The sequence below is a fragment of the Aquarana catesbeiana genome, linkage group LG13, assembly GCF_042186555.1.
Source record: "Aquarana catesbeiana isolate 2022-GZ linkage group LG13, ASM4218655v1, whole genome shotgun sequence".
NCBI lineage: Eukaryota > Metazoa > Chordata > Amphibia > Anura > Ranidae > Aquarana > Aquarana catesbeiana.
The window spans coordinates 20,342,635-20,365,992 of NC_133336.1; the positions used below are offsets into that span (position 1 = coordinate 20,342,635).

A 23,358-nucleotide genomic window follows, 5' to 3' on the forward strand; every position below is an offset into this window, starting at 1 on the left:
TACATATTTTTGGTAAAAAAAAATCCCAAAAAAAAGTGTATATTAATTGGTTTGCACAAAAGTTATAGCTTCTACAAGCTATGGGATGTTTTTATTTATTTATTTTTATTTGTATTTTTTTACTAGTTTGTCGGCGATCAGCGACTTATAGCGGGACTGCGATTTTGCGGTGGATAAATCGTACACTAACTGACACTTTTGACACTTTTTGTGGACCAGTGACACTAATACAGTGATCAGTGCTAAAAAAAATATGTACTAATGACACTGGCTGGGAAGGGGTTAAACATCAGGGGCGATGAAAGTGTTAACTGGGTTCCTAACCAGCGTTTGTGCACCGTGGGAGGGGCTTTTCCTAGGGGGGGAGGCACCGATCCATGTTTCTGCTTTGCAGGAACACAGGATCAATGCCTTCCTTCCTCATAGAACGACTATCTGCCTTGTTTACATAGATCACCATTCTGCCTGTGTACTGAATAATCGGCAGGTTCCGGCGGATATCAAGTCTGTGATACCCGCCGCTGGGATCCTGGTGTGTGTGTGATCACAGCGGGGCGGCGTGCGTGGGCGCCCCAGACCCTTCTATTTCTGTATATGGATGATGGCACTGTCATTATTTTAATATAAAAAAAAAAATCTAAGTACTTTTTTTTTTTTTTCGATATACAGAGCTGTCACATGACCCAGCTCTCTCCCAGCCTTTCTGCAGGGAAACAAAAGCAGAAGGAGCTTCCAGTTCTCTGCTGCTGGTCACACGATCAACCTAAATAAAAACAAAAAAAAAAATAATAAAAATAAATAATATCAAACTGTTTTAAATCGTCATACAAATATACAGTATATGAGAGTAATACATTTTTTAGACGCTTTTACTATACTTTTTGTATAGTATATGTAAGAGGATTTTTTTTTTTTTTTATTTCTTTACCACCTCTTTATGCATGTATGGTGAAGGCTGAGATCCCCATCCAGGTTTTTGAGTGTCCAATGGAAAGATTCATTGTTTGTCATTGGCAATAAAAGAAAAGAAAAATGTGAAACTTTGGAACTAAAATAAATGGGAAGTCTTCCAATGGGGGACACTTGTTTCAGCGACGGTATTCTATGAGGGGATTTCTCTCATTTCCTGTTGTGTTTACAATACAGGAAGTGAAGGGGATTCTCCCTAATGGGTCATAAAGAAAATGATAATTTTATTCATGCAGGCAGGTCATGGCTGGTGGGAGAGGCTGTACATGGCTTTCCGAAAACATCACAGCCCCCCCCCCCCCGCCTCAGTACTCCCCCCAAGAGCCCTCAGCCTTGATGCAAGCAGTGGGAGGAGTTATGCAAATATCAAAATGCCTGATGGAAGGGTGTCAGTCTGGAGAAGTGGCTGTTTCTAGGAAGGCTGTATTTGCCCCTGTAATGCCCACATGTAATTCTGAGCCTCCATGGCTGAAAGACTGAAATCCCCTGAAAGGGGCGGGCCAGGGATAGTCAGGCTGGGGAGGAAAGCGCTAGATGATGCTGGATGTTCTCCGGTCAGGAAATGAGGTGGGCTCCATCTGACTTGTTGCAGCTTCAAGAACCAAAGAGTTTTCCCACTTTACCATATTCTCTGTGTGCAATGTGTATCTATAATGTAGGCATAAGCCCTCTAAGTGAAGGTCATGTTCCCTATGCTTGGTTGAAAATACTGTTGTGGGTAATACACAGACAATTGCCTTCTCAATATTTCTTCTCATTTTGTGTATTTCTGGGGAATGTTTTATTGTTGGTAGGATGATGTAGTTTCTATTCATTGTGCTCTGTCAGGCTGTGGGATGATAATGTTCATTTTGTACATAGAAGGTAAGGTCCTGTCCTCTAATGGCCTCATGTAATCATAGGAGTCTGGTGGAGGCTGTCTGTAATCAAGGGTAAAAATTAATCAATTTTCTCCTAATCCAGGAATTTAACACGAGGAGTGAGCAGATTCCGGGAAATCCTGAGGGCTGTAGAGACCAGAACCACGCAGAACCTGAGGATGGTGAGAAGAATACTTTGTTGTCCTGTTTAGGCCCCTGTTTGATGTCCCGTACATTGTTATGGTATAGGAGCGCCACCTGGAACCCTGGTGCCCACTTCTCTCATCTCTTAGAGCAGGGGTCAACAACCTTTTTCCACTTAAGGGTCAGATTCAATGTATGTGAATGCATGGAGGGCCGCATTCAACTGCTAATAAATTAAGATAACAATACCCAGCCCCTGCACCTGTGGCCCCCTTTACATTACCCAGCCTCCACACATCTGGCCCCCTTTACATTGCACAGCCCCTCGCACCTCTGGCCCCCTTTACATTACCCAGCCCTCGCACCTCTGGCCCCCTTTACATTACACAGCCCCTGCACCTCTGGCACCCTTTACATTAAACAGCCTCTGCACCTCTGGCACCTTTTACATTACACAGCCCCTGCACATCTGGCCCCCTTTACATTACGCAGCCCCTGCACCTCTGGCACCCTTTACATTACCCAGCTCCCGCACATCTGGCACCCTTTACATTGCACAGCCCCCGCACCTCTGGCCCTCTTTACATTACACTGCCCCTGCACCTCTGGCGCCCTTTAAAATTACACAGCCCCCTGTATCCCTTTACATTACACAGCCCCCATGCCTCTGGACCCCTTTACATTACACAGCCCCCGTGCCTCTGGACCCCTTTACATTACACAGCCCCCTGCGCCCCTTTACATTACACAGCTCCCGTACCTCTGGACCCCTTTACATTACACAGCCCCCCTGCATATTACAATATTACACAGCACCCCCCCCCCTGCACATCACACAGCCCCCCCTACCAGCCCCTCCTGCATATTGCACAAAAGCAGCCCCCCCCCGCATATTAGACAGTCTCCCCTCAGCTGTGTAAGCACTGAGGGATGGGGCTCTTTTTTTCTTTTTCTTTTTTACACTGTCCCTTTTGAAAAAAAAATCTCTGATCACTTTTATTGCTGTCAGAAGAAATGTAAACATCCCTTGTGACAGTAATAGGCAGTGACAGGTACTCATTATGGAGGGATCTGGGATCTATAAGACCCCAGATCCCTCCTTTGCACTTAAAAGCATTCAAAACACCAAGTTTGGCTGTTTTGAATACTGTCTTTTTTCTTTAAATTTGGGGCCTTAAGTCTTCTATGAACCGGATATCATGACATCGCTTCTGGGTTACTAGATCCAAGACTCATTTAAAACTAATTCCAGCTTTGTTTGGGTCTCCGGCCAGCCAGCAGATGTGCCGGCTGGTCGCTTGGGCCTCCCGGTGGGACGGGAGAGCCTGGGGGAGCCGTGGGAGGGGGGCACATCCTGTCCTGCTGCTTGGGATAGCAGCCGAGCGGCTTCTTAGCCGCATCAGTTGTTATCCGAAAAAAAGGCCAACCGCGTGCTCTAAAAAAACAGTACCAGGATGATGCCTGCAGCTTCAGGCATCACCTCGCTACAACCCCTTCACATAAATTCATCACGTGCACTGACAGGCCGGACATTTAGCGGTGGCAGGCCGGTAGCGGCCCTCGGGCCATAGGTTGCCGACCCCTGTCCTATAGTATGTCTGCAGACTCTGACTATTTCCTGCAGCATGTCCTCCATCTCTCATCATCTCCTGTAGTATGCCTGCAGTCTCTGACCATCTCCTATATTATGTCTGCAGTCTCTGACCATCTCCTGTAGTATGTCTGCAGTCTCTGACCATCTCCTATAGTATATCTACAGTCTCTGACCTTCTCCTGTAATAGGTCTGCAGTCTCTGACCATCTCCTGTAGTAGGTCTGCAGTCTCTGACCATCTCCTGTAGTATGTCTACAGTCTCTGACCATCTCCTATAGTATGTCTGCAGTCTCTGACCGTCTCCTGTAGTATGTCTGCAGTCTCTGACCATCTCCTATAGTGTGTCTGCAGTCTCTGACCGTCTCCTGTAGTATGTCTGCAGTCTCTGACCGTCTCCTGTAGTATGTCTGCAGTCTCTGACCATCTCCTGTAGTATGTCTGCAGTCTCTGACCATCTCCTGTAGTATATCTGCAGTCTCTGACCATCTCCTGTAGTAGGTCTGCAGTCTCTGACCATCTCCTATAGTATATCTACAGTCTCTGACCTTCTCCTGTACTAGGTCTGCAGTCTCTGACCATCTCCTGTAGTATGTCTGCAGTCTCTGACCATCTCCTATAGTATGTCTGCAGTCTCTGACCGTCTCCTGCAGCATGTCGTCAGTCTCTGACCGTCTCCTGCAGCATATCATGCTGCAGGCCGGACACGTGCACTGACAGGCCGGACATTTAGCGGTGGCAGGCCAGGAGCGGCCCTCGGGCCATAGGTTGCCGACCCCTGTCTTATAGTATGTCTGCAGTCTCTGACCATCTGCTGTAGTGTGTTTGCAGTCTCTGACTGTCTCCTGCAGCATGTCCTCAGTCTCTCACCATCTCCTACAGTAGGTTGCAGGCCCTGACAATGTTGTGTAACATTAGATTTACTAAATATTATGGTAGCCCCCTGGTGATGTTAGTAGCCCCCTGGTGATGTCAGTAGCCCCCTGGTGATGTCAGTAGCCCCCTGGTGATGTCAGTAGCCCCCTGGTGATGTCAGTAGCCCCCTGGTGATGTCAGTAGCCCCCTGGTGATGTCAGTAGCCCCCTGGTGATGTCAGTAGCCCCCTGGTGATGTCAGTAGCCCCCTGGTGATGTCAGTAGCCCCCTGGTGATGTCAGTAGCCCCCTGGTGATGTCAGTAGCCCCCTGGTGATGTCAGTAGCCCCCTGGTGATGTCAGTAGCCCCCTGGTGATGTCAGTAGCCCCCTGGTGATGTCAGTAGCCCCCTGGTGATGTCAGTAGCCCCCTGGTGATGTCAGTAGCCCCCTGGTGATGTCAGTAGCCCCCTGGTGATGTCAGTAGCCCCCTGGTGATGTCAGTAGCCCCCTGGTGATGTCAGTAGCCCCCTGGTGATGTCAGTAGCCTCCTGGTGATGTCAGTAGCCCCCTGGTGATGTCAGTAGCCCCCTGGTGATGTCAGTAGCCCCCAGTTGAGCCTCCTTTATCTAGAAAGTTAATTAGCAAGGGTAAACATAGAGAGGGTACAATGCCACCCAGGCACTAGTCCTAAAGCAGACCTGTGGGCAGAGACGGGTTCCCCACCCTGTGCTGTGTACATTCAGCTAATAATAGCACCCAAATTATTCCCTGTGACCCAGGCCGGTCCACTTCCAGGTCTGCCGAGCCCCAAGTATTCCTTCTGCCTCCTCCCTGATGTGAGTCCCGGCGCTCTTCTGGTACTTAACTGTAAATTGTGCTCTTCTGACTCTGGATTAACAGCTTATTGACAGGTGCCGTCTGCTTCCCACACTGTACAGGCTCCGGTGTTACACCAGGCTTCTTATTTCCATTGTAAAATGTCTGGATGTCCGCCCTCTATGCATGTTAGTGTGATGCTCTCGTGTATCTTTATAAAGTTCACTTATATGGAATGTGAATTTCTTCCTTGCAGACGATAGCCAGGCAGCTGGCCGAGATCCTCCTACGAGGGATGTGTGAACAGAGCTACTGGAACCCATTAGAACAACCGCCCAACCAGTCACCCTTAGATGACCCGTTGCATAAAGGTCACAGCACAAAGAGCTATGCACTAAGCCGGAGGCCCTGGATTTATACCGGGGAAAGGTAAGTAGCACATCCCTCTGTGTGTTATAACCTTTCTCTGACCCTCTTCTCCTGCTTTCATCTTATGTCACTCCTAACAGCTTAACCACTTCAGTCCTGGAAGATTTTACCCCCTTCCTGACCAGAGCACTTTTTGCGATTGGGCACTGCGTCACTTTAACTGACAATTGTGCGGTCGTGCGACGTGGCACCCAAACAAAATTGACATCCTTTTTTTCCCACAAATAGAGATTTCTTTTGGTGGTATTTGATCACCTCTGCGGCTTTTATTTTTTGCACTATAAACAAAAAGAAGAGCAACAATTGTTTTTAAAATGCAATATTTTTTATTTTTTGCTATAATAAATATCCCCCAAATATATATTTATAAAAAAAAAACAAGTTTTTTTTCTCAGTTTAGGCCGATATGTATTCTTCTACATATTTTTGGTAAAAAAAAAATTGCAATAAGCATATATTGATTGGTTTGCGCAAAAGTTATAGCATCTACAAAATAGGGGCTAGATTTATGGCATTTTTATTGTTATTTTTTTTTTTTTTATTAGTAATGGCGGCGATTTCCAATTGTTTTGTGACTGCTACATTATGGCGGACACATCGGACACTTTTGACACTATTTTGGGACCATTGTCATTTATACAGCGATCAGTGCTATAAAAATGCACTGATTACTGTAAAAATGTTGCTGGCAGGTAAAGGGTTAACCACTAGGGGGCGATGAAGGGGTTAAGTGTGTCCTAGGGAGTGATTCTAACCATAGGGGGGGTGGGCTCACTACAACATGACAGCGATCACTGCTCCCGGTGACAGAGCAGTGGATCTCTGTCATAACACTAGGCAGAACGGGGAAATGCCTTGTTTACATAGGCATCTCCCCGTTCTACCTCTCCACACCGCAATCATGGGCCGCCGGAGAACATCGAGTTCCCGGGACCCGCGGGCACGCTCCCAAGGCGTGCGCCCGAAAGGCGTCAAATTTAAAGGGACGAACCTGTACGCCCATTTACCTGCCTGTGCCATTGTGCCAACGAACATCTGTGTGCGGCGGCAAGTGTTTAAAGGAGTTGTAAAGGCAGAAGTTTTTTTTTTTTTTTAATCTTCATGCATTCTATGCATGAAGATAAAAAAACCTTCTGTGTGTAGCACCCTCCCCATCACCCCCCAATTACTTACCTGAGCCCCATCTCTCTCCAGTGATGTCCACGAGTGTCTAAGCTGTCTGGGACACTCCTCCTGATTGGCTGAGACACAGCAGCGGCGCCATTGGTTTCAGCGGCTGTCAATCAAAGTCTGTCAGCCAATCAGGGGGAGAGGGGGCGATGCCAGGTCAGGGCTCCATGTCTGAATGGATACACGGAGCTCTGACTCGGCTTGGGTGCCCCCATAGAGAGCTGCTGGCTGAGGGGCCACTGGATAGGAGGGAAGGGCCCGAAGCAGCAAAGAGGGACCTGAGAAGAGGAGGATCGGGGCTACTCTGTGCAAAACCAACTGCACAGAGCAGGTAAGTATAGCATGTTTGTTATTTAATAAAAATTAAAAAAAAAAAAACTTTACAATCACTTTAAAGGATAAGTTCACCTTTGGGAATGTTACATGTTCCACTCGATTTTAGGCTGGAACATGCAACATGTTTCCAGTGCTGCAGCCGTCGCCCGCTTCCCCTCCACCCTGTGACAGCAGTATGGGGAGAAGTTCCCTGTACTAGTTGTCACTGTTTGAAAACAGCGCGGCTGTGTTAGGCTCCACCCATGCGGCCGTGTCATTCATTCATTCATTCACACAGCTCCGTGTGTTTGAATGAACTACAAGTCCCAACATCCTTAGCGGCTGTCAGCTTGTAGTTCTCAATGAACTATCACGGCGCTGAGGTAGTTCATTGAGTCTTCCTGTCAGGGAGTGTCGGCTTACCCATACGGGGTGTGCGGGAACACAGATACACTGACCGTGTACAGGAGACCTGCATTGCACCAGCTATCTCCTGATCACAGGTGCAATGCTTTAAAGGAATAGAGCAGAAGTAGGGTGCTGCTACCCAATCCGATCAGACGATTGTTTAGAGCTATAAGAAAAGATGGTCCGCAACTCCTTGCTTGCTCTTTAAAAATCTTCAAAATGTATTGATTCTCCATAAAAGACACAGACAGCAGTGAACGCGTTTCAGGCTTGCAGGCCTTGTTCACTACCAATGCTTTACAGGGTCCTCCTACAAAAAATAATGCCTGAACCGCATCTCTATAGAGCAGGGGTGTCCAAACTTTTTTCAAAGTAGGCTAGATTTGATGGCGTGAACATGCGCGAGGGCCGACCATTTAGCCTGACATTCTTTGAACCATTAAAATTCGGATACTATGCTATCCTGGCGTGAGTCCGGGGGGGGGGGCATTTTATAGGCCTCGAGTTCTGGCCTGTGGAACGCAGGAGGAGGGCGGGGACTTCCGGCACACCGGTTTCGGGTCACACGGTGAGCGTGGACGCCAGATCCATGGCAGTCTATTCAAAAAAAGAAAAAGAAAAGTTGAATACAATGCAATTATAGATAAAAATATATATGTTTTTTTAAAAACCGTCAATTTCAGTTTCAGCCAAGTGCATCCTGAATTTTCGGTTTTGGTTTCAGCACTGAAATGTTCATTTCGTTGCACCACTAGACTAGTTTTGAGGGGTATCCCCTCCTCGTCAGAGAGCCAGAACTGAGTGATCGGCAGTCTTTGGTCACTCAGCTCTCTGTGTAGAGCCAGCAGGGGACAGCTGTAGAATGGGATCGATGCTGCAGACATCCAGGTGAGCATAAATTTTTTTTTTTTATTCCCGCTCTTCTCTTTGAAAAGGGTCATGGCAGCGCAATTCAAAGCACACCGTGGCACATGTGCGTTATCCGCTTTGTATTTATCATTATACCTTATTACTGCACTCATATCCTGTTTTTTCTCCATTGTCTTGCAGCATCTTCTGCCCTCAGGAGAATACAGAAGAGGCCCTGTTACTGCTGCTAATCAGTGAATCTATGGTAATAGGATCTTCCTGGCCAAGGCTCACCAAAAGATAAAAAAAGGATGCTGCACACAGTTTTGATGCAGGACTAGAGTTGGCCTTCGGGTCCATGCACACTGGGCTTAACTACTTCAGCTCTGGAAAGGTTTACCCCCCCCCTTCATGACCAGGCCATTTTTTGCGATACGGCACCGCGTTACGCTAACTAACAATTGCGCAGTCGTGCGACGTTGTAACCAAATAAAATTTATGTCCTTTTTTTTCCCACAAATAGAGCTTTCTTTTGGTGGTATTTGATCACCTCTGCGGTTTTTATTTTTTGTGCTATAAACATAGAAAGACCAACAATTTGGGGAAAAAATACCTATTTTTTACATTTTGCTATAAAATATATCCAATACAAAAATGTAAAAAAAAAACAAATTTATTCATCAGTTTAGGCCAATATGTATTCTGCTACATATTTTTGGTAAAAAAAGTCCCAATAAGTGTATATTGGTTTGCGCAAAAGTTATAGCGTCTACAAGCTATGGGATGTTTTTCTGCTACATATTTATTTTATTTAAAAAAAATAATCCCAACAAGCGTATATTGATTAGTTTGCGCAAAACTGTTTAAAACTATGGGATATTTTTTTTATTTTACTAGTAAGACCCCTTTCACACTGGGATGGTTTTCAAGCACTTTAGTGCTGGAAATAGCCTCTGCTAAGCGCTTGAAAACTGCCTCCCATTCATTCCAGTGTGACTTTACACACTGGGGCGGTGCGCTTGTGGGACGTTCTGAAAAGTCCTGCAAGCAGCCTCTTTGCAGTGAGCTGGGAGCGCTGTATTTAGCGCTCTTAAAAACGCCCTGCCCATTTGAATGAATGGGCAGTGCTTCCGAATCGCCTGAAAAGCGTTTCGGAAGCGCCGCAACACGGGAGTTTTTAACCCCTTCTTTGGGGTTAAAAGCACCCCGCTAGCAGGCCGAAAAGCGCAGTTTAAACAGCGGTAAAACGCTGCTAAAATGCGGCGGAAAAGTTGGACACCTAACAAACTTTTGGGGACCAGTGACGCTAATACAGTGATCAGTGCTAAAAAAAAAATGCACTGTCACTGTACTAATGACACTGGCAGGGAAGGGGTTAACATGAGTTGCGATCAAAGGGTTAAATGTGTGCCTAAGATGCGCTTACTCACTGTGGGGGAGGTGCTTTTTCTAGGGGAAGGCAAAGCAGAAACACAGGATCCATACCTTCCCCTCTGACAGAACGACAATCTGCCTTGTTTACGTAGGCAGATTGTCGTTCTTCTCTGTCCTAATCGGCGCGGGCCGGCAGACATTGAGTCCGTGGTGCCCGCGCTGAGCCCCCACTGTGTATAATCACAGCGGGAGCCGGCCGTCGGCGGTGCACGATCGCGTGCCCCAGATTGCCTTCTGGATTGCGTTTTTGAGAGCAGTTTTCTGGCACGAAAAAAGACGCTAAACGCTCCTAAAAACCTCTCTATATGAGCTTTTTTTTTTTTTTCTGCCAGAAGAACTGGCGTTTTTTTTTAAGGCCAGTGTGTATGGACCCTTAAACTCTACAGCTAACATTTTTTATTTTATTTGCTGTATAACCCTTTCATGCCTAAGCCTATATGTCATTTGTTGCTTACAAGTTAATATCCATATTTTTTGCTAGAAAATTACTTAGAACCCCCAAACATCATATACATTTTTTTAGCAGAGACCCTAGAGAATAAAATGGTGATCATTGCAATATTTTATGTCACACTGTATTTGCACAGCGGTCTTTCAAACACAATATTTTGGGAAAAAGACATTTTCATGAATTAAAAAAATAAATAAACAATAAAAAAATAAACAGTGATAGGTGGTGACAGGTACTGTTTATGGAGGGATCGGCGGTCTAAAAGATCCCAAATCCCTCTTTTGCATTTAAAACTATTCAGATCGCCAAAATCTGCAATTTCTGAAAACTGTAATTTTTTTTAAATTGGCGTCCAGGATTTTACATCGGAGACCCAATCAGAGCAAAATCCGGCTTTGTTCGGGTCTCAGCCTAGGCGGCTGGTGTCTCGGGTCTCCCGGCGTGACGGAAGGCCCGGGAAGAGCAGCGGAAGGTGTCGGGGGCGGGAGACGTCCCCTCCTGATCAGGGACTGCAGCTGTCAGAATACACTGATCAGGGACTGTAGGTGTCAGAATACACTGATCAGGGACTGTAGGTGTCAGAATACATGGGTCAGGGACTGCAGCTGTCAGAATACACGGATCAGGGGCTGCAGCTGTTAGAATACACTGATCAGGAACTGCAGCTGTCGGAATAAACTGATCAGGGACTGCAGCTGTCAGAATAAACTGATCATGGACTGCAGCTGTCGTAATAAACTGATCAGGGGCTGCAGCTGTCGGAATACGCTGATCAGGGGCTGCAGCTGTCAGAATAAACTGATCATGGACTGCAGCTGTCGGAATACGCTGATCAGGGGCTGCAGCTGTCGGAATACGCTGATCAGGGGCTGCAGCTGTCGGAATACGCTGATCAGGGGCTGCAGCTGTCGGAATACGCTGATCAGGGGCTGCAGCTGTCGGAATACGCTGATCAGGGGCTGCAGCTGTCGGAATACGCTGATCAGGGGCTGCAGCTGTCGGAATATGCTGATCAGGGGCTGCAGCTGTCGGAATACGCTGATCAGGGGCTGCAGCTGTCGGAATACGCTGATCAGGGGCTGCAGCTGTCGGAATACCCTGTTTAGGGACTGCAGCTGATTGGCTGCTGATCAAGAGACGTTTTCCAACATGTCTTTTTGACAGAAGTCAATCAAGCGATCCACTTCTGTCGAATGAGTGTGGTCACACGCTGATTGAAATGTGGCCTGTTCAGCGGGGAGTTGTTGAATTTTGGGAGTCTATAGCCCTGTGTAAACGACAAGCCCAGTGACTCCTAGTTTTATACAGGGGCATTCCTTCTCTCCCAATGGCTGTACAGAACGGCCGGGGTCTGCGCCTTGTTTGGCCCGCATAGGGAAGTTGTTTCCCTTTTTAAAGTGCTGCGTTCATTCTATGATAAGTGAAATTCTTTGATAAATGACTTCATTGTGTTTAATGATTCGTCTCATTTCATTTCAGGCCAACAGGGACGCAGTACTGAGTCGTATCCCAGAACATAAAAACGATCGTATTATCAGTCTGCAGAGCGCATCCGTGGTCTATGACTTACTGACGATAGCGCTGGGCAGGAGAGGCCAGTATGAAATGCTCTCAGAGGTAAGTGACCTCTGTGTAACCTTCTACATCAGATCACCGTTGCTTTGTTATTTGGCTGCACAGCACGAGAAAAGGTGACAACACTTTTTAAACCCTGAAATTCTGAAGGCTCTGTGTCAATGCCCTGCCCCCCACCATATTAAAAATGCTGCCCTCCTGAACCCTATTCACCCCTTTCAATGGTTTCAATCATGTCACTCCTTTCCCTTTTTTTTTTTTTCTGCAGTCTACATGTTGACCACTTCAATACCGGGATCTTTCACCCCCTTCCTGCCCAGGCCATTTTTGGTCACACTTTGAATAACTATTGTGCGGTCATCAAACACTGTACCCAAATTACATTTTCATTCATTTTCTTCACACAAATAGAGCTTTCTTTTGGTGGTATTTAATGAATGCTGGGTTTTTTATTTAAAAAAAAAAAAAAAAAAAAAAAAAGACAACATTTTGAAAAGAACGTTTTTCTTAGTTTCTGTCAGTAAGTTTTGTAAATAAGTAATTTTTCTCCTTCACTGATGTGCGCTGCTGAGGCTGCTCTGATGGGCGGCACTGATGGGCGGCACTGGTGGGCACTGGTGGGTGGCACTGGTGGGCGGCACTGGTGGGCGGCAGCACTGATGGGTGACACTGGTGGGCTGCAGCACTGATGGGTGACACTAATGGGCACTGATTGGTGTCACTGATGGGCACTGACTGGCATCAATGGGCACTGATTGGTGTCACTGATGGGCACTGCTGTGGCTTTCCTTTAATCAGGGCACTGATGATCAGTGCCCTGATTACCTGCCCTGGTCTCCCCTGAAATGAGATACCGCTGATCGGTACTCCTCGTGCCACACTCTGTCAGTGTGAGGCGAGGAGTGCCGATTACCGGCACTTCCACATTCACATGTGACCAACTGTGATTGGACACAGCCGATCACATGGTTAAAGAGTCATGTCATCGCCTCTTTACATAGATTGGGGTTGCACCGTGACGTAGGAACACGGCGCGGCCACAATTGTCGTGTGGCGCACTCGTCATATGATGTCTACCCACAACAAGAGCAGCATGGCTTTTCCACCATTTCACAGTGTGCGGGGGGGTGGCAAGCAGTTAAAGTGACATTAAAGGTTCTTAAAAAAAAAAAAACAACAAAAACAAACATGCTTTACTTGCCTGCTCTGTGTAATGGTTTTGCACAGAGTAGCCCCGATCCTCCTCTTCTCGGGTCCCCCGCCGGCGCTCCTGGCTCCTCCTCTTTAACCAGTGGCCCCCAATAGCAAACCGCTTGCTCTGGGGGGCGCTGGTGTGTGCTGGCTCCCTAGCCCCGCTTTATGCGTCCATGAGAGACACAGAGCTGCGGCTCGGCCCCACCCCCCACTCTCTCCTCATTGGCTGTGATTGACACAGTAGCCAGGCGCTAATGGCTCCCACTGCGGGGAGGAATGAGAAAGACCCAGGAGAAGCTCGGTTCACGTGCACCTCGCTGTATCGAGAGGGCATTCAGGTGAGTATTTGGGGGGGGGGGGGGGGGGGCCTGCACAGGTTTTTTTTTTTTTTTTACTTTCATGCTTTCTGTCCCTTTTTTTCTTCTTGGTGTCAAGAAAACATATCAGAGGTGATTTATGCTGATAGCAGGGGAAGGAAGCAGCAGACAGAAATGAAAGTTAGTGCTCTGGATTGAGACAAGTACACACTATAGAGGGATATGCTTTGTTCGGATTTCATGTCTGATGTGTTTTATCTCTCAGACCCGTCACCATTTTTGTTGCCGGACTTGTTCTATCTTCTCAATTGCTTTTTGTAAGCGAGGTCTCCAGAAGTTAGTCGGCCTATCGCGGATTTGTAGGCGCTGCAATTAAATCGATGAATCCGGGCCCCTGAATAATACACTCCTGCGTTTCAGCATTCCTTTCCCAGCCGCTGGCTCTGCCCCGGAGGCCGCTCACCGGCCCCATTATTCTGCGGAATTTTAATGGCTGAGCCGTGTTTATTGTTTTGGAACAGAAGGGCCCATTCACTCCCATCATCAAATTCTTTCCAACTTATAAATCCCCCCCAAAAAAATGCATCAGCAACACATTTCAAGAGTTTCATCTCTTTCGGGTTCAATCTTCGCACAGTTTTAGACGGAAAGTATTTTGTCTGCGAGTTCGATTTTAAAACGCAGGAAATCCCTTTCACTTTTAAGAAGACGTAAAACGTTCGGCTAAATGGCGTGTAGTGAGCGCGGGGCAAAAACGTGGATTGTGACAACAATGCATTTTCTCTACAGCAGCCGCTCGAATTACATCTGTTTTATTATTTAGTGATAGAGATGTGTTCAGGCCCATTAACCCCAAACTGTAAAATCATTGTAGTGTTAGAAAATTCGTGGTGATCCTGTCTGTTGTTTGGACTTTTTTTAACCATTTCTGGACCGCAATACGTATATATACCTTGCGGTTTGCAAGTGGTTAAGGCCCCTTTCACACTTGTGCAACTTATCCTGCGACTTGGGACTGCAACGTCATGCCCCATGATTTCCAATCATAACTATTCACATATGTGCGACTTCAAGTCGTGCCGACTGCAACGTAGTCTCTGTACTACTTTGGTCCGACTTTCATGTGAGTTGAGGTCCATAGATCTCAAAGTTTTACACAGGCATTCCCTGAAATCGTGGCAAAAATCGCACAACTTTTAGGTCGCGGCAGTGTGAAAGGGGCTTTACCAAGATTATGGCTGAAGATATCATCCATAACCCCGGTATTGTTTTTTTTTTTTTTTTTTGAGCCGACGGCTGGCTTTCTTATGAGCCGCTGGAATGCTGTCCAAAGCAGCGGGAGAGGGACGTCTCCCCTTCCGCCGCTCGCCGGTGTTTTTCAGGCTTGCCGTTTCCACTGGTTTGGGTGAGAAATGATCCGACAGTGTGTCCGGCTGCTCCCATAGACGATCGAAGAGTAAGTACTATTTGATCGACTCTATGGCCTTGGAGGACTGGAGCGACATCATGACGCCACTTCCGGGCCAGGTTGGAAGTAAATTTTTTTATTTTTTTTTTAAAGCATAAGTTCAAAAAACATTTATTTTATTTTTTCAGGCTCTATGCACACTTCTGCGACTTGTCATGCAACTTTGGACTTCAAAGTCGGATGACAAGCTGTTCCCCAATGATGACCATTCATATATGTGCGACTTAAAGTTGCAGCGACTTTGAAGCGGAGTTCCACCCAAAAGTGGAACTTCCGCTTATATGCTTCCCCCCCCCCTGTGTGTCACGTTTGGCACCTTTCGGGGGGAGGGGGGGGGAACGGGGACCCGTTTATGACGGGTCCCCTTCAGGAGACGGGCTGCGGCCCAATCTCCCGGAAGTTTGGCCCCCTCCTCCTTCCCCTGCTGCCGGACCAATTGGAAAGCTCAGCAGGCTTTGCGCGTGCGCAGTAGGGAGGGAGCAATTAAGCCAAAAGTCTTCACTGCCTGGTTCCCTTACCAGGAATGGCAGTGGCAGCATCGGGGAGACGATCCGAAGATCGGCTGGGGGTGCCGACATTGTGGGCTCCCTGGACAGGTAAATGTCCTAATATTAAAAGTCAGCGGCTGCAGTATGTGTAGCTGCTGACTTTTACCATTTTTTTTTTTTTTTTGGGCTGGACCTCCTTTTTAAAGTAGTTTCATGCACTACTTTGGTTCGACTTTCATGCAGCTTGAGTGGCCATAGTCTTCAATGTTAACCCTCAAAAGTTGCATGAAGGTCGTACCTGAATGTTATACAATGCAACAGCTGTCCATTATCACCAGTCAAAGCCAAAGTTGTATCCAAGTTGCACCCATCCAAAGTTGTGTCAAAGTTGCACGCCAAGGTCGGTGCAACTTTGGAGTCGTACAAGTGTGAATGGAGCCTAAGGCCTCTTTCACACTTGTGTGACTTTTTTTGTGACTTTGGACATCAGAATCACATGACAAGTCGTGCCCCATGATTCCCAATGATAACCATTCATTTAAGTACCGTAGGTTGTCCAGCGTTGCGCGCACACTCCTCAGTGGCTATTGAATAAAATCACGTACAAGTACGTGATTTTGCGCAATAGAGCCACCTTGCCGCTGTATATGTACAGCAGGCTGTCAGGAACTGGTTAAAAAGCTGAACGATACATTGTGGCTTCAGTATGTGTCGAATATGTTTTAAGCTTGATATTTCTTTTGTCTTTCTGCAGTGCTTGGAGCGAGCCATGAAGTTTGCATTTGAAGAATTTCACCTCTGGTATCAGTTTGCTCTCTCCCTGATGGCTGCAGGAAAGGTGACGTCTCTTCCTTGTCTCTTCCTTGTCTCTTCCTTGTCTCTTCCTTGTCTCTTCCTTGTCTCTTCCTTGTCTCTTCCTCGTCTCTTCCTCGTCTCTTTCTTGTCTCTTTCTTGTCTCTTCCTTGTCTCTTCCTTGTCTCTTCCTTGTCTCTTCCTTGTCTCTTTCTTGTCTCTTTCTTGTCTCTTTCTTGTCTCTTCCTTGTCTCTTTCTTGTCTCTTTCTTGTCTCTTTCTTGTCTCTTCCTTGTCTCTTTCTTGTCTCTTCCTTGTCTGCACACGACACACGGGGCTCCTAACATGCTTGCACTCCACGTCTTGTTATGGTTTGGCGAACTGAGGAAGATGCATTCAGTTGTAGGTTCCTCTATACCAAGGATATGCAATTAGTGGACCTCCAGCTGTTGTTGCAGAACTACAAGTCCCATGAGGCATAGCAAGAATCTGACAGCCACAAGCATGACACCCAGAGGCAGAGGTATGATGGGACTTGTAGTTTTGCAACAGCTGGAGGTCCGCTAATTGCACATCCCTGCTTTATACCAACGTTTCTCAACTCCAGTCCTCAAGTACCCCCAACAGGTCATGTTTCCAGGATTTCCCTCAGATGAAACAGCTGTGGTATTTACTAAGGCAGTGAAACTGATCAAATCACCTGTGCAAAATAATGGAAAGCCTGAAAACATTACCTGTTGGGGGATTACTTGAGGACTGGAGTTGAGAAACGTTGCTTTATACCCTTACATGCACATGCTCTTTAGGATAGTAATGTGGGTACCACAAAGTCATTTATCCTAAATTTTGTATAAAAGGGTACAGTTCATCCAGACAGTATTCACAGCACTTCACTTTTTCCACATTTTGTTATGTTACAGCCTTGTTCCAAAATTGATTAAATTCATTATTTTCCTCAAAATTCAACAAACAATACCCCATAATGACAACATGAAACAAGTTTGTTTGAAATGTTTGCAAATAAATAAATGGAAAAAAAAAAATCCCATGTACAGAAGTATTCACAGTCTTTGCTCAATACTTTGGTGAAGCTCCTTTGGCACCAATTACAGTCTCAAGTCTTTTTGAGTATGATGCTACAAGCTTGACGCACCTATTTTGGGCAGTTTCTCCCATTCTTTTTTGCAGGACCTCTCAAGCTCCATCAGGTTGGATGGGGAGCGTCGGTGCACAGCCATTTTCAGATCTCTCTAGTGATGTTTAATCGGGTTCAAGTCTGGGCTCAAGAACATTCACAAAGTTGTCCCATAGCCACTCCTTTGTTATCTTGGCTGTGTGCTTAGGGACGTTGTCCTGTTGGAAGATGAACCTTCATCCCAGTCTGAGGTCCAGAGCGCTCTGGAGCAGGTTGTCATCAAGGATGTCTCTGTTCATTGCTGCATTAATCTTTCCTTCAATCCTGACTAGTCTCCCAGTTCCTGCTGCTGAAAAATCACCCCACAGCATGATGCTGCCACCACCATGCTTCACTGTAGGGATGGTATTGGTCAGGTGATGAGCGGTGCCTGGTTTCCTCCAGACATGACGCTTGCCATTCAGTTCAATCTTTGTTTCATCAGACCAGAGAATTGTGTTTCTCATGGTCTGAGAGTCCTTCAAGTGCCTTTTGGCAAACTCCAGGCGGGCTGTCATGTGCCTTTTACTGAGGAGCGGCTTCCGTCTGATCACTCTACCATACAGGGCTGACTGGTGGAATGCTGCAGAGATGGTTCTTCTGGAAGGTTCTCCTCTCTCCGCAGAGAAATGCTGGAGCTCTGTCAGAGTGACCATCAGGTTCTTGGTCACCTCCCTGACTAAGGCCCTTCTCCCCCGATCGCTCAGTTTGGCTGGGTGGCCCACTCTAGGAAGAGTCCTGGTGGTTCCAAACTTCTTCCATTTACGGATGATGGAGGCCACTGTGCTCATTGGGACCTTCAATGATGCAGAAATGTTTCTGTACCCTTCCCCCGATCTGTGCCTCCATACCATACCATCCTGTCTCGGAGGTCTACAGACAATTCCTTGGACTTCATGGCTTGGTTTGTGCTCTGACATGCACTGTTAACTGTGGGACCTTTATATAGACAGGTAGTGTGCCTTTCCAAAACATGTCCAATCAACTGAATTTACCACAGGTGGACTCCAATCAAGTTGTAGAAACATCTCAAGGATGATCAGTGAAAACAGGAGGCACCTGAGCTCAATACTGAGTGTCATGGCAAAGGCTGTGAATACTTATGTACATGGGATTTTTTTTGTTTTTTATTTTTAATAAATTTGCAAAGATTTCAAACAAACTTCTTTCACGTTGTCATTATGGGGTGTTTTTTGTAGAATTTTGAGGAAAATAATGAATTTAATTTCTTGAAAGGGAATTTTTTGAATGGGTATCAAAAGCTCATGGTGGAACTGCAGCCAATGCAAACATTTGGGAGCAGTTGATGAGGAGGAATTGGATGTGGTGTGACTGATTTGAACCCTTCCAGTAGATCTCTTTTAGCATCATTCCTTAGTATGGAGAGCGCTCTCTGCACTCATTAGCCTGATAATTCTTCGATAAATGTCTGGGAATTTTTAGGATTCATTCCATACTGGATAAACACCAATCGCTGCTGGGGGACATAGAGAATCAGTGTTTACTATGTACCCCATTTACACTGCAACACACCCCAGAGGTGCAGTGCATTGAGCTGCGGTAAAATTCAGACATGTAGTATTTAGCTGCAGCCATTGAGAAACTTTTGGGCCCCCGAGCCTGACCACCAACATTCCCCAGGGCCTGCCTACAGGCCATGCCACCGAATCCGCACACTGGCCACCCCGCCTGTACGCACTCAGCCCCCCCTCACACCTGTAAGCACTCAGCCCCCCCCTCACTCCTGTATGCACTCGCACCTGTAAGCACTCAGCTCCCCCCTCACACCTGTACGCACTCAGCCCCCCCCTCACTCCTGTATGCACTCAGCGCCCCCCCCCCCCACACCTGTAAGCACTCAGCCCCCCCCTCACTCCTGTATGCACTCAGCCCCCCCTCACACCTGTAAGCACTCAGCTCCCCCCTCACACCTGTACGCACTCAGCCCCCCCTCACTCCTGTATGCACTCAGCGCCCCCCCCCCACACCTGTAAGCACTCAGCCCCCCCTCTCACACCTGTATGCACTCAGCCCCCCCCCTCACTCCTGTATGCACTCAGCCCCCCCTCACTCCTGTACGCACTCAGCCCCCCCTCCCACCTGTAAGCACTCAGCCCCCCCCCCCACACCTGTATGCACTCAGCCCCCCCTCACACCTGTAAGCACTAAGCCCCCCCTCACACCTGTACGCACTCAGCCCCCCCCCCACACCCGTACGCACTCAGCCCCCCCCCCCCCCCCCCCCACACACACACACACATGTTTCATCTCTGTGTATCGCCTGATTACATGAAGGTAAAAAAAAAGACCTCTGATCAGATTTCCACCCCAGCCCCCCTAAATACTTACCTAGGCCCTTATTTCGATTCAGCACTTTGCCCAAAATTAGTGTCTCTACCTGCTCTCTCCCTTCTCATTGGGCAGATTGGTAGCAGCAGAAGCCATTGGCTGCCGCTGCTGTCAATCAAATTCTGTGACTAGGGAGCTGGGGGCGGGGCCGAGCCGCACTGTCTCTTGTGTGTATCAGGCGTCTCAAACTGGTGGCCCTCCAGCTGTTGCAAAAACTACAATTCCCATGAGGCATTGCACGGCTCACAGTTACAAGCATGACTCCCACAGGCAGAGGAGCATGATGGGACTTGTAGTTTTCACAACACCTGGAGGGTCGCCAGTTTGAGACCCCTGGTGTATATAGAAGCAGACAGGGCGGCTCAGGTTCAAGCCCGCACGAGTGCCCCCATAGAAAGCAGCTTTCTATGGTAGGCACTTGCCTGAAGAGAAGGAGCCTGGAGTGCCGGCGGGGAACCCTTGAAGAAGAGGATTGGGGATGCTCTGTGCAAAACCATTATACAGAGCAGGTAAAAATGACAGGTTTATTTTTAAAAAAATAAATAAATTGAAGCTTTACAATCGCTTTAAATTTTATATATATATATATATATATATATATATATATATATATATATATATATATATATATATATATATATACACTATTTAGTGTCTCCCCTCCCTTCAGACTACCACAGAGCATTGCTCAATAAAGACCGCCCACTCTGTGCTCTTCTGCCTGTCAGTCAATGCACCTATGTACCGCCTCCTCCCATCTCGCCACTCCCACTGCAAGCCTGATCAAAGCTTTCAGCTAGCATAAGACAAGTCGGTGTGAAGAGAGTTTTAATTACTACAGGTGACTGAATGTCTTGGTGAAGGAATGCATACGTTATAACAAGTCTGCAGTTTTTTTTTTTTTTTCTATGTACATGGGAGTTATTTGTCTTCTCTCTGTTTGTATTTCCATCCAGTCTGCCAGAGCGGTCAAAGTTCTAAGAGAATGTATTCGCCTCAAGCCAGAAGATGCCACCATCCCCCTCCTCGCTGCCAAACTGTGTATGGGATCCTTACACTGGGTGAGACTGCCTGGCACAGCCCAGTAGTGCATAGCATGTACTTGTTAATAGGGAAATTCTGTTTGACCCATTTTTATTTAAAATCTCAGTTTATCCAGGCAAGCTGGTGATGCCCTCCGATAAGGATAGAATTCATCCCTCTCCCCAAAGTATTAAAGAATATGTAAACCCAACACTTCCTATTCCTGATATGTGTCTGCTGTGACGTGTACTTATATGAGAAAGTCTCCTGTTCTCTTTGTATCACTTTCTTTTGTGTGAAATCCCTGGTGTTCCTGCCAGTCCCTCTGCTTTCCTATTAAAAACTGACCACACCATGTATGAGAGCACAGCATGGTCAGTTCCAATTCTCTATGCTGGGAACTCAGCCTGCTCTCCAATGATCCGACTTATCTTGAAACCTTTCCCCTCCTGCACAGCCATTCACTGGGAAGATCAGTGTGCTGCTGTTTTGCCTGTCATTTCTATTTTTACTGCTTCAGATCCGCGCCATAGCCGAATGATGGCTACAGAACGGATCTGCTTTGCTGGGAGTACGTCTATTGACGTCCTCCCCTTTGCAGCCTCGCCACGCCCCCCTAAAGGGCGCACGCTGTGATCACCCGAGTCAGTGAGACTCGGGTGATCACAGATCCAAGTAAGGGGCCAACCCCGACCCCCTACCACGTGATCAGCTGTCAGCCAATGACAGCTGATCACATGACGTAAACAGAGGATCGGTAATCGGGTTTTTTTTCTTCTCACTGATAGCGTGAGGAGAAAAAAAGACGATTAGCGGCTTCTGTTTGCAGGGACATCGGTCCCGAAGAGGAAGAGCCTCATGTGCCCACCATTACCGCCTGCAAGTGCCACCTGCCAGTGCCACGAATCAGTGCCAACAGTATGTAAGTGCCAGCAATCAGTGCCATCTGTCAATGCCCACCAGTGCTGCCAATCAGTGCCACCTAGCAGTGCTGCCTATCAGTGTCACCTACCAGTGCCGATCAGTGCCACCTATCAATGCCCTTCAGTGCCACCCATCAGTGCCACCTCTCAGTGCCCACCAATGCCACCTATTAGTGCCCATCAGTGCCACCTTATCAGTGCCCATCAATGCAACCTTTCGGTGCCCATCAGTGCAGATTATCAGTGCCCAGCAGTGTAGCCTCATCAGCGTACATCAATGAAGGAGAAAAACTACCTGTTTGCAAAATTTATTAACAAAATATAATACGGTTTTGTTTTTTGTTTTTTTTTTTAATTTGGTCTTTTTTTTTTTTTTTTTTTTAATTTGGTCTTTTTTTTTTTTAATTTGGTCTTCTTTTTTTTTTTAACAAAGTATAAAAAACCCAGAGGTGATCAAATGCCATCACAAGAAAGCTCTATTTATGGGGAAAAAAATTATAAAAATTTCATTTGGGTACAGAGTTGTATGACCGCGCAGTTGTCATTCAAAGAGTGACAGCGAGTAAGCAAGTGGTTAAACTGTATGGGTTTTTTTACAAGGTGATAGTTTACAATCACTTGATGAAAGCCTTCCTTAGGATTTGATTGTGTATAATAGACTGGAAGGAGATATGTTAGAAGACGATTATTCTCCGAGATACATCCACATAGTAGATTGTGTATGTATACTTCCACTTCCACTGAAGAGCCTCACGCAAATGAAAGATCCTCAGGGGTGTTGACCGTTGTATCCCCTCCCCTGAGTAGCATATAGAGAAATCCACATAAAAATAGAAAAGAGGTTTTGACTTCTGAGGTAGACAATTCATGTACGTGACTCGGGATGTTCTTCTGTATTTCTTTATTTTGACCCTCCCTTTGTTTTGTACTGTTATATTCCAGACAACTGCTGGGGCTTTTTGTCTGTAGCTCATGCTGTTTATCAGTTTAACTTTTCATAATTGTCTTTGTAATATTCTAAAATAACAATAAATACACATTTGCCTCTAAACAGAGTAAAGAGCTTCTGATCTCTGTAAATCATACCCTACCGTCCATTCTGCAATTAAGAGTCTTTGCAAATTGAACAGCTTCCCGCCCGGCCTATAGCAGAATGAAGGCCAGACGGTGGCTTTCCCATCCTGACTGGACATCATATGACGTCCTTTGCATAGCGCCCCTCGGGCATCACCAATCAGGGTAAAGAGCCGATGATGTAGGCTCTTTACTGTGATCAGCTGTGCCCAATTACAGCTGATCATATGTAAACAAATCCATCACTGCAACATATCAGTGCCGCCTATCGGTGCCACCTTGTCAGTGCCACCTTATTAATACAGGCTTGCCAGTGCCCATCAATGCAGCCTTGCCAGTGCAGAAGCTTAATAAGTGCCCATCAGTGCAGCTTAATGAGTGCCCATCAGTGCAGCTTAATGAGTGCCCATCAGTGCAGCTTAATGAGTGCCCATCAGTGCAGCTTAATGAGTGCCCATCAGTGCAGCTTAATGAGTGCCCATCAGTGCAGCCTCATGAGCGCACATCAGTGAAGGAGAAAAATTACTTATTAACAAAATTGTATAACGGAAACAAAGAAAATGTTGTTTTTTTCAAAATTTTCTGTTTGTTTTTTTGTTTGCTTAGCAAAAAATAAAAACCCCAATGGTGATTAAATACCACCAAAAGAAAGCTCTATTTGTGTGGATAAAAATTTCACATGGGTAGAGTG

At 46.6% G+C, this 23,358-nt stretch overlaps 1 protein-coding gene across 4 annotated transcripts in view; it reads left to right on the plus strand.

Moving 5' to 3' along the window:
* TTC7B (tetratricopeptide repeat domain 7B) overlaps nt 1-23,358 on the plus strand; it is a 190,706-nt gene that overhangs the window by 84,047 nt on the left and 83,301 nt on the right. For all 4 annotated transcript variants that reach the window (XM_073610848.1, XM_073610849.1, XM_073610850.1 and 1 more), the window contains 6 exons: nt 1,933-2,011; nt 5,492-5,664; nt 8,608-8,671; nt 11,771-11,908; nt 16,088-16,171; nt 20,604-20,708. In XM_073610848.1, the coding sequence (XP_073466949.1) occupies nt 1,933-2,011; nt 5,492-5,664; nt 8,608-8,671; nt 11,771-11,908; nt 16,088-16,171; nt 20,604-20,708 (643 nt within the window). The remainder of the gene's footprint in view (nt 1-1,932; nt 2,012-5,491; nt 5,665-8,607; nt 8,672-11,770; nt 11,909-16,087; nt 16,172-20,603; nt 20,709-23,358) is intronic.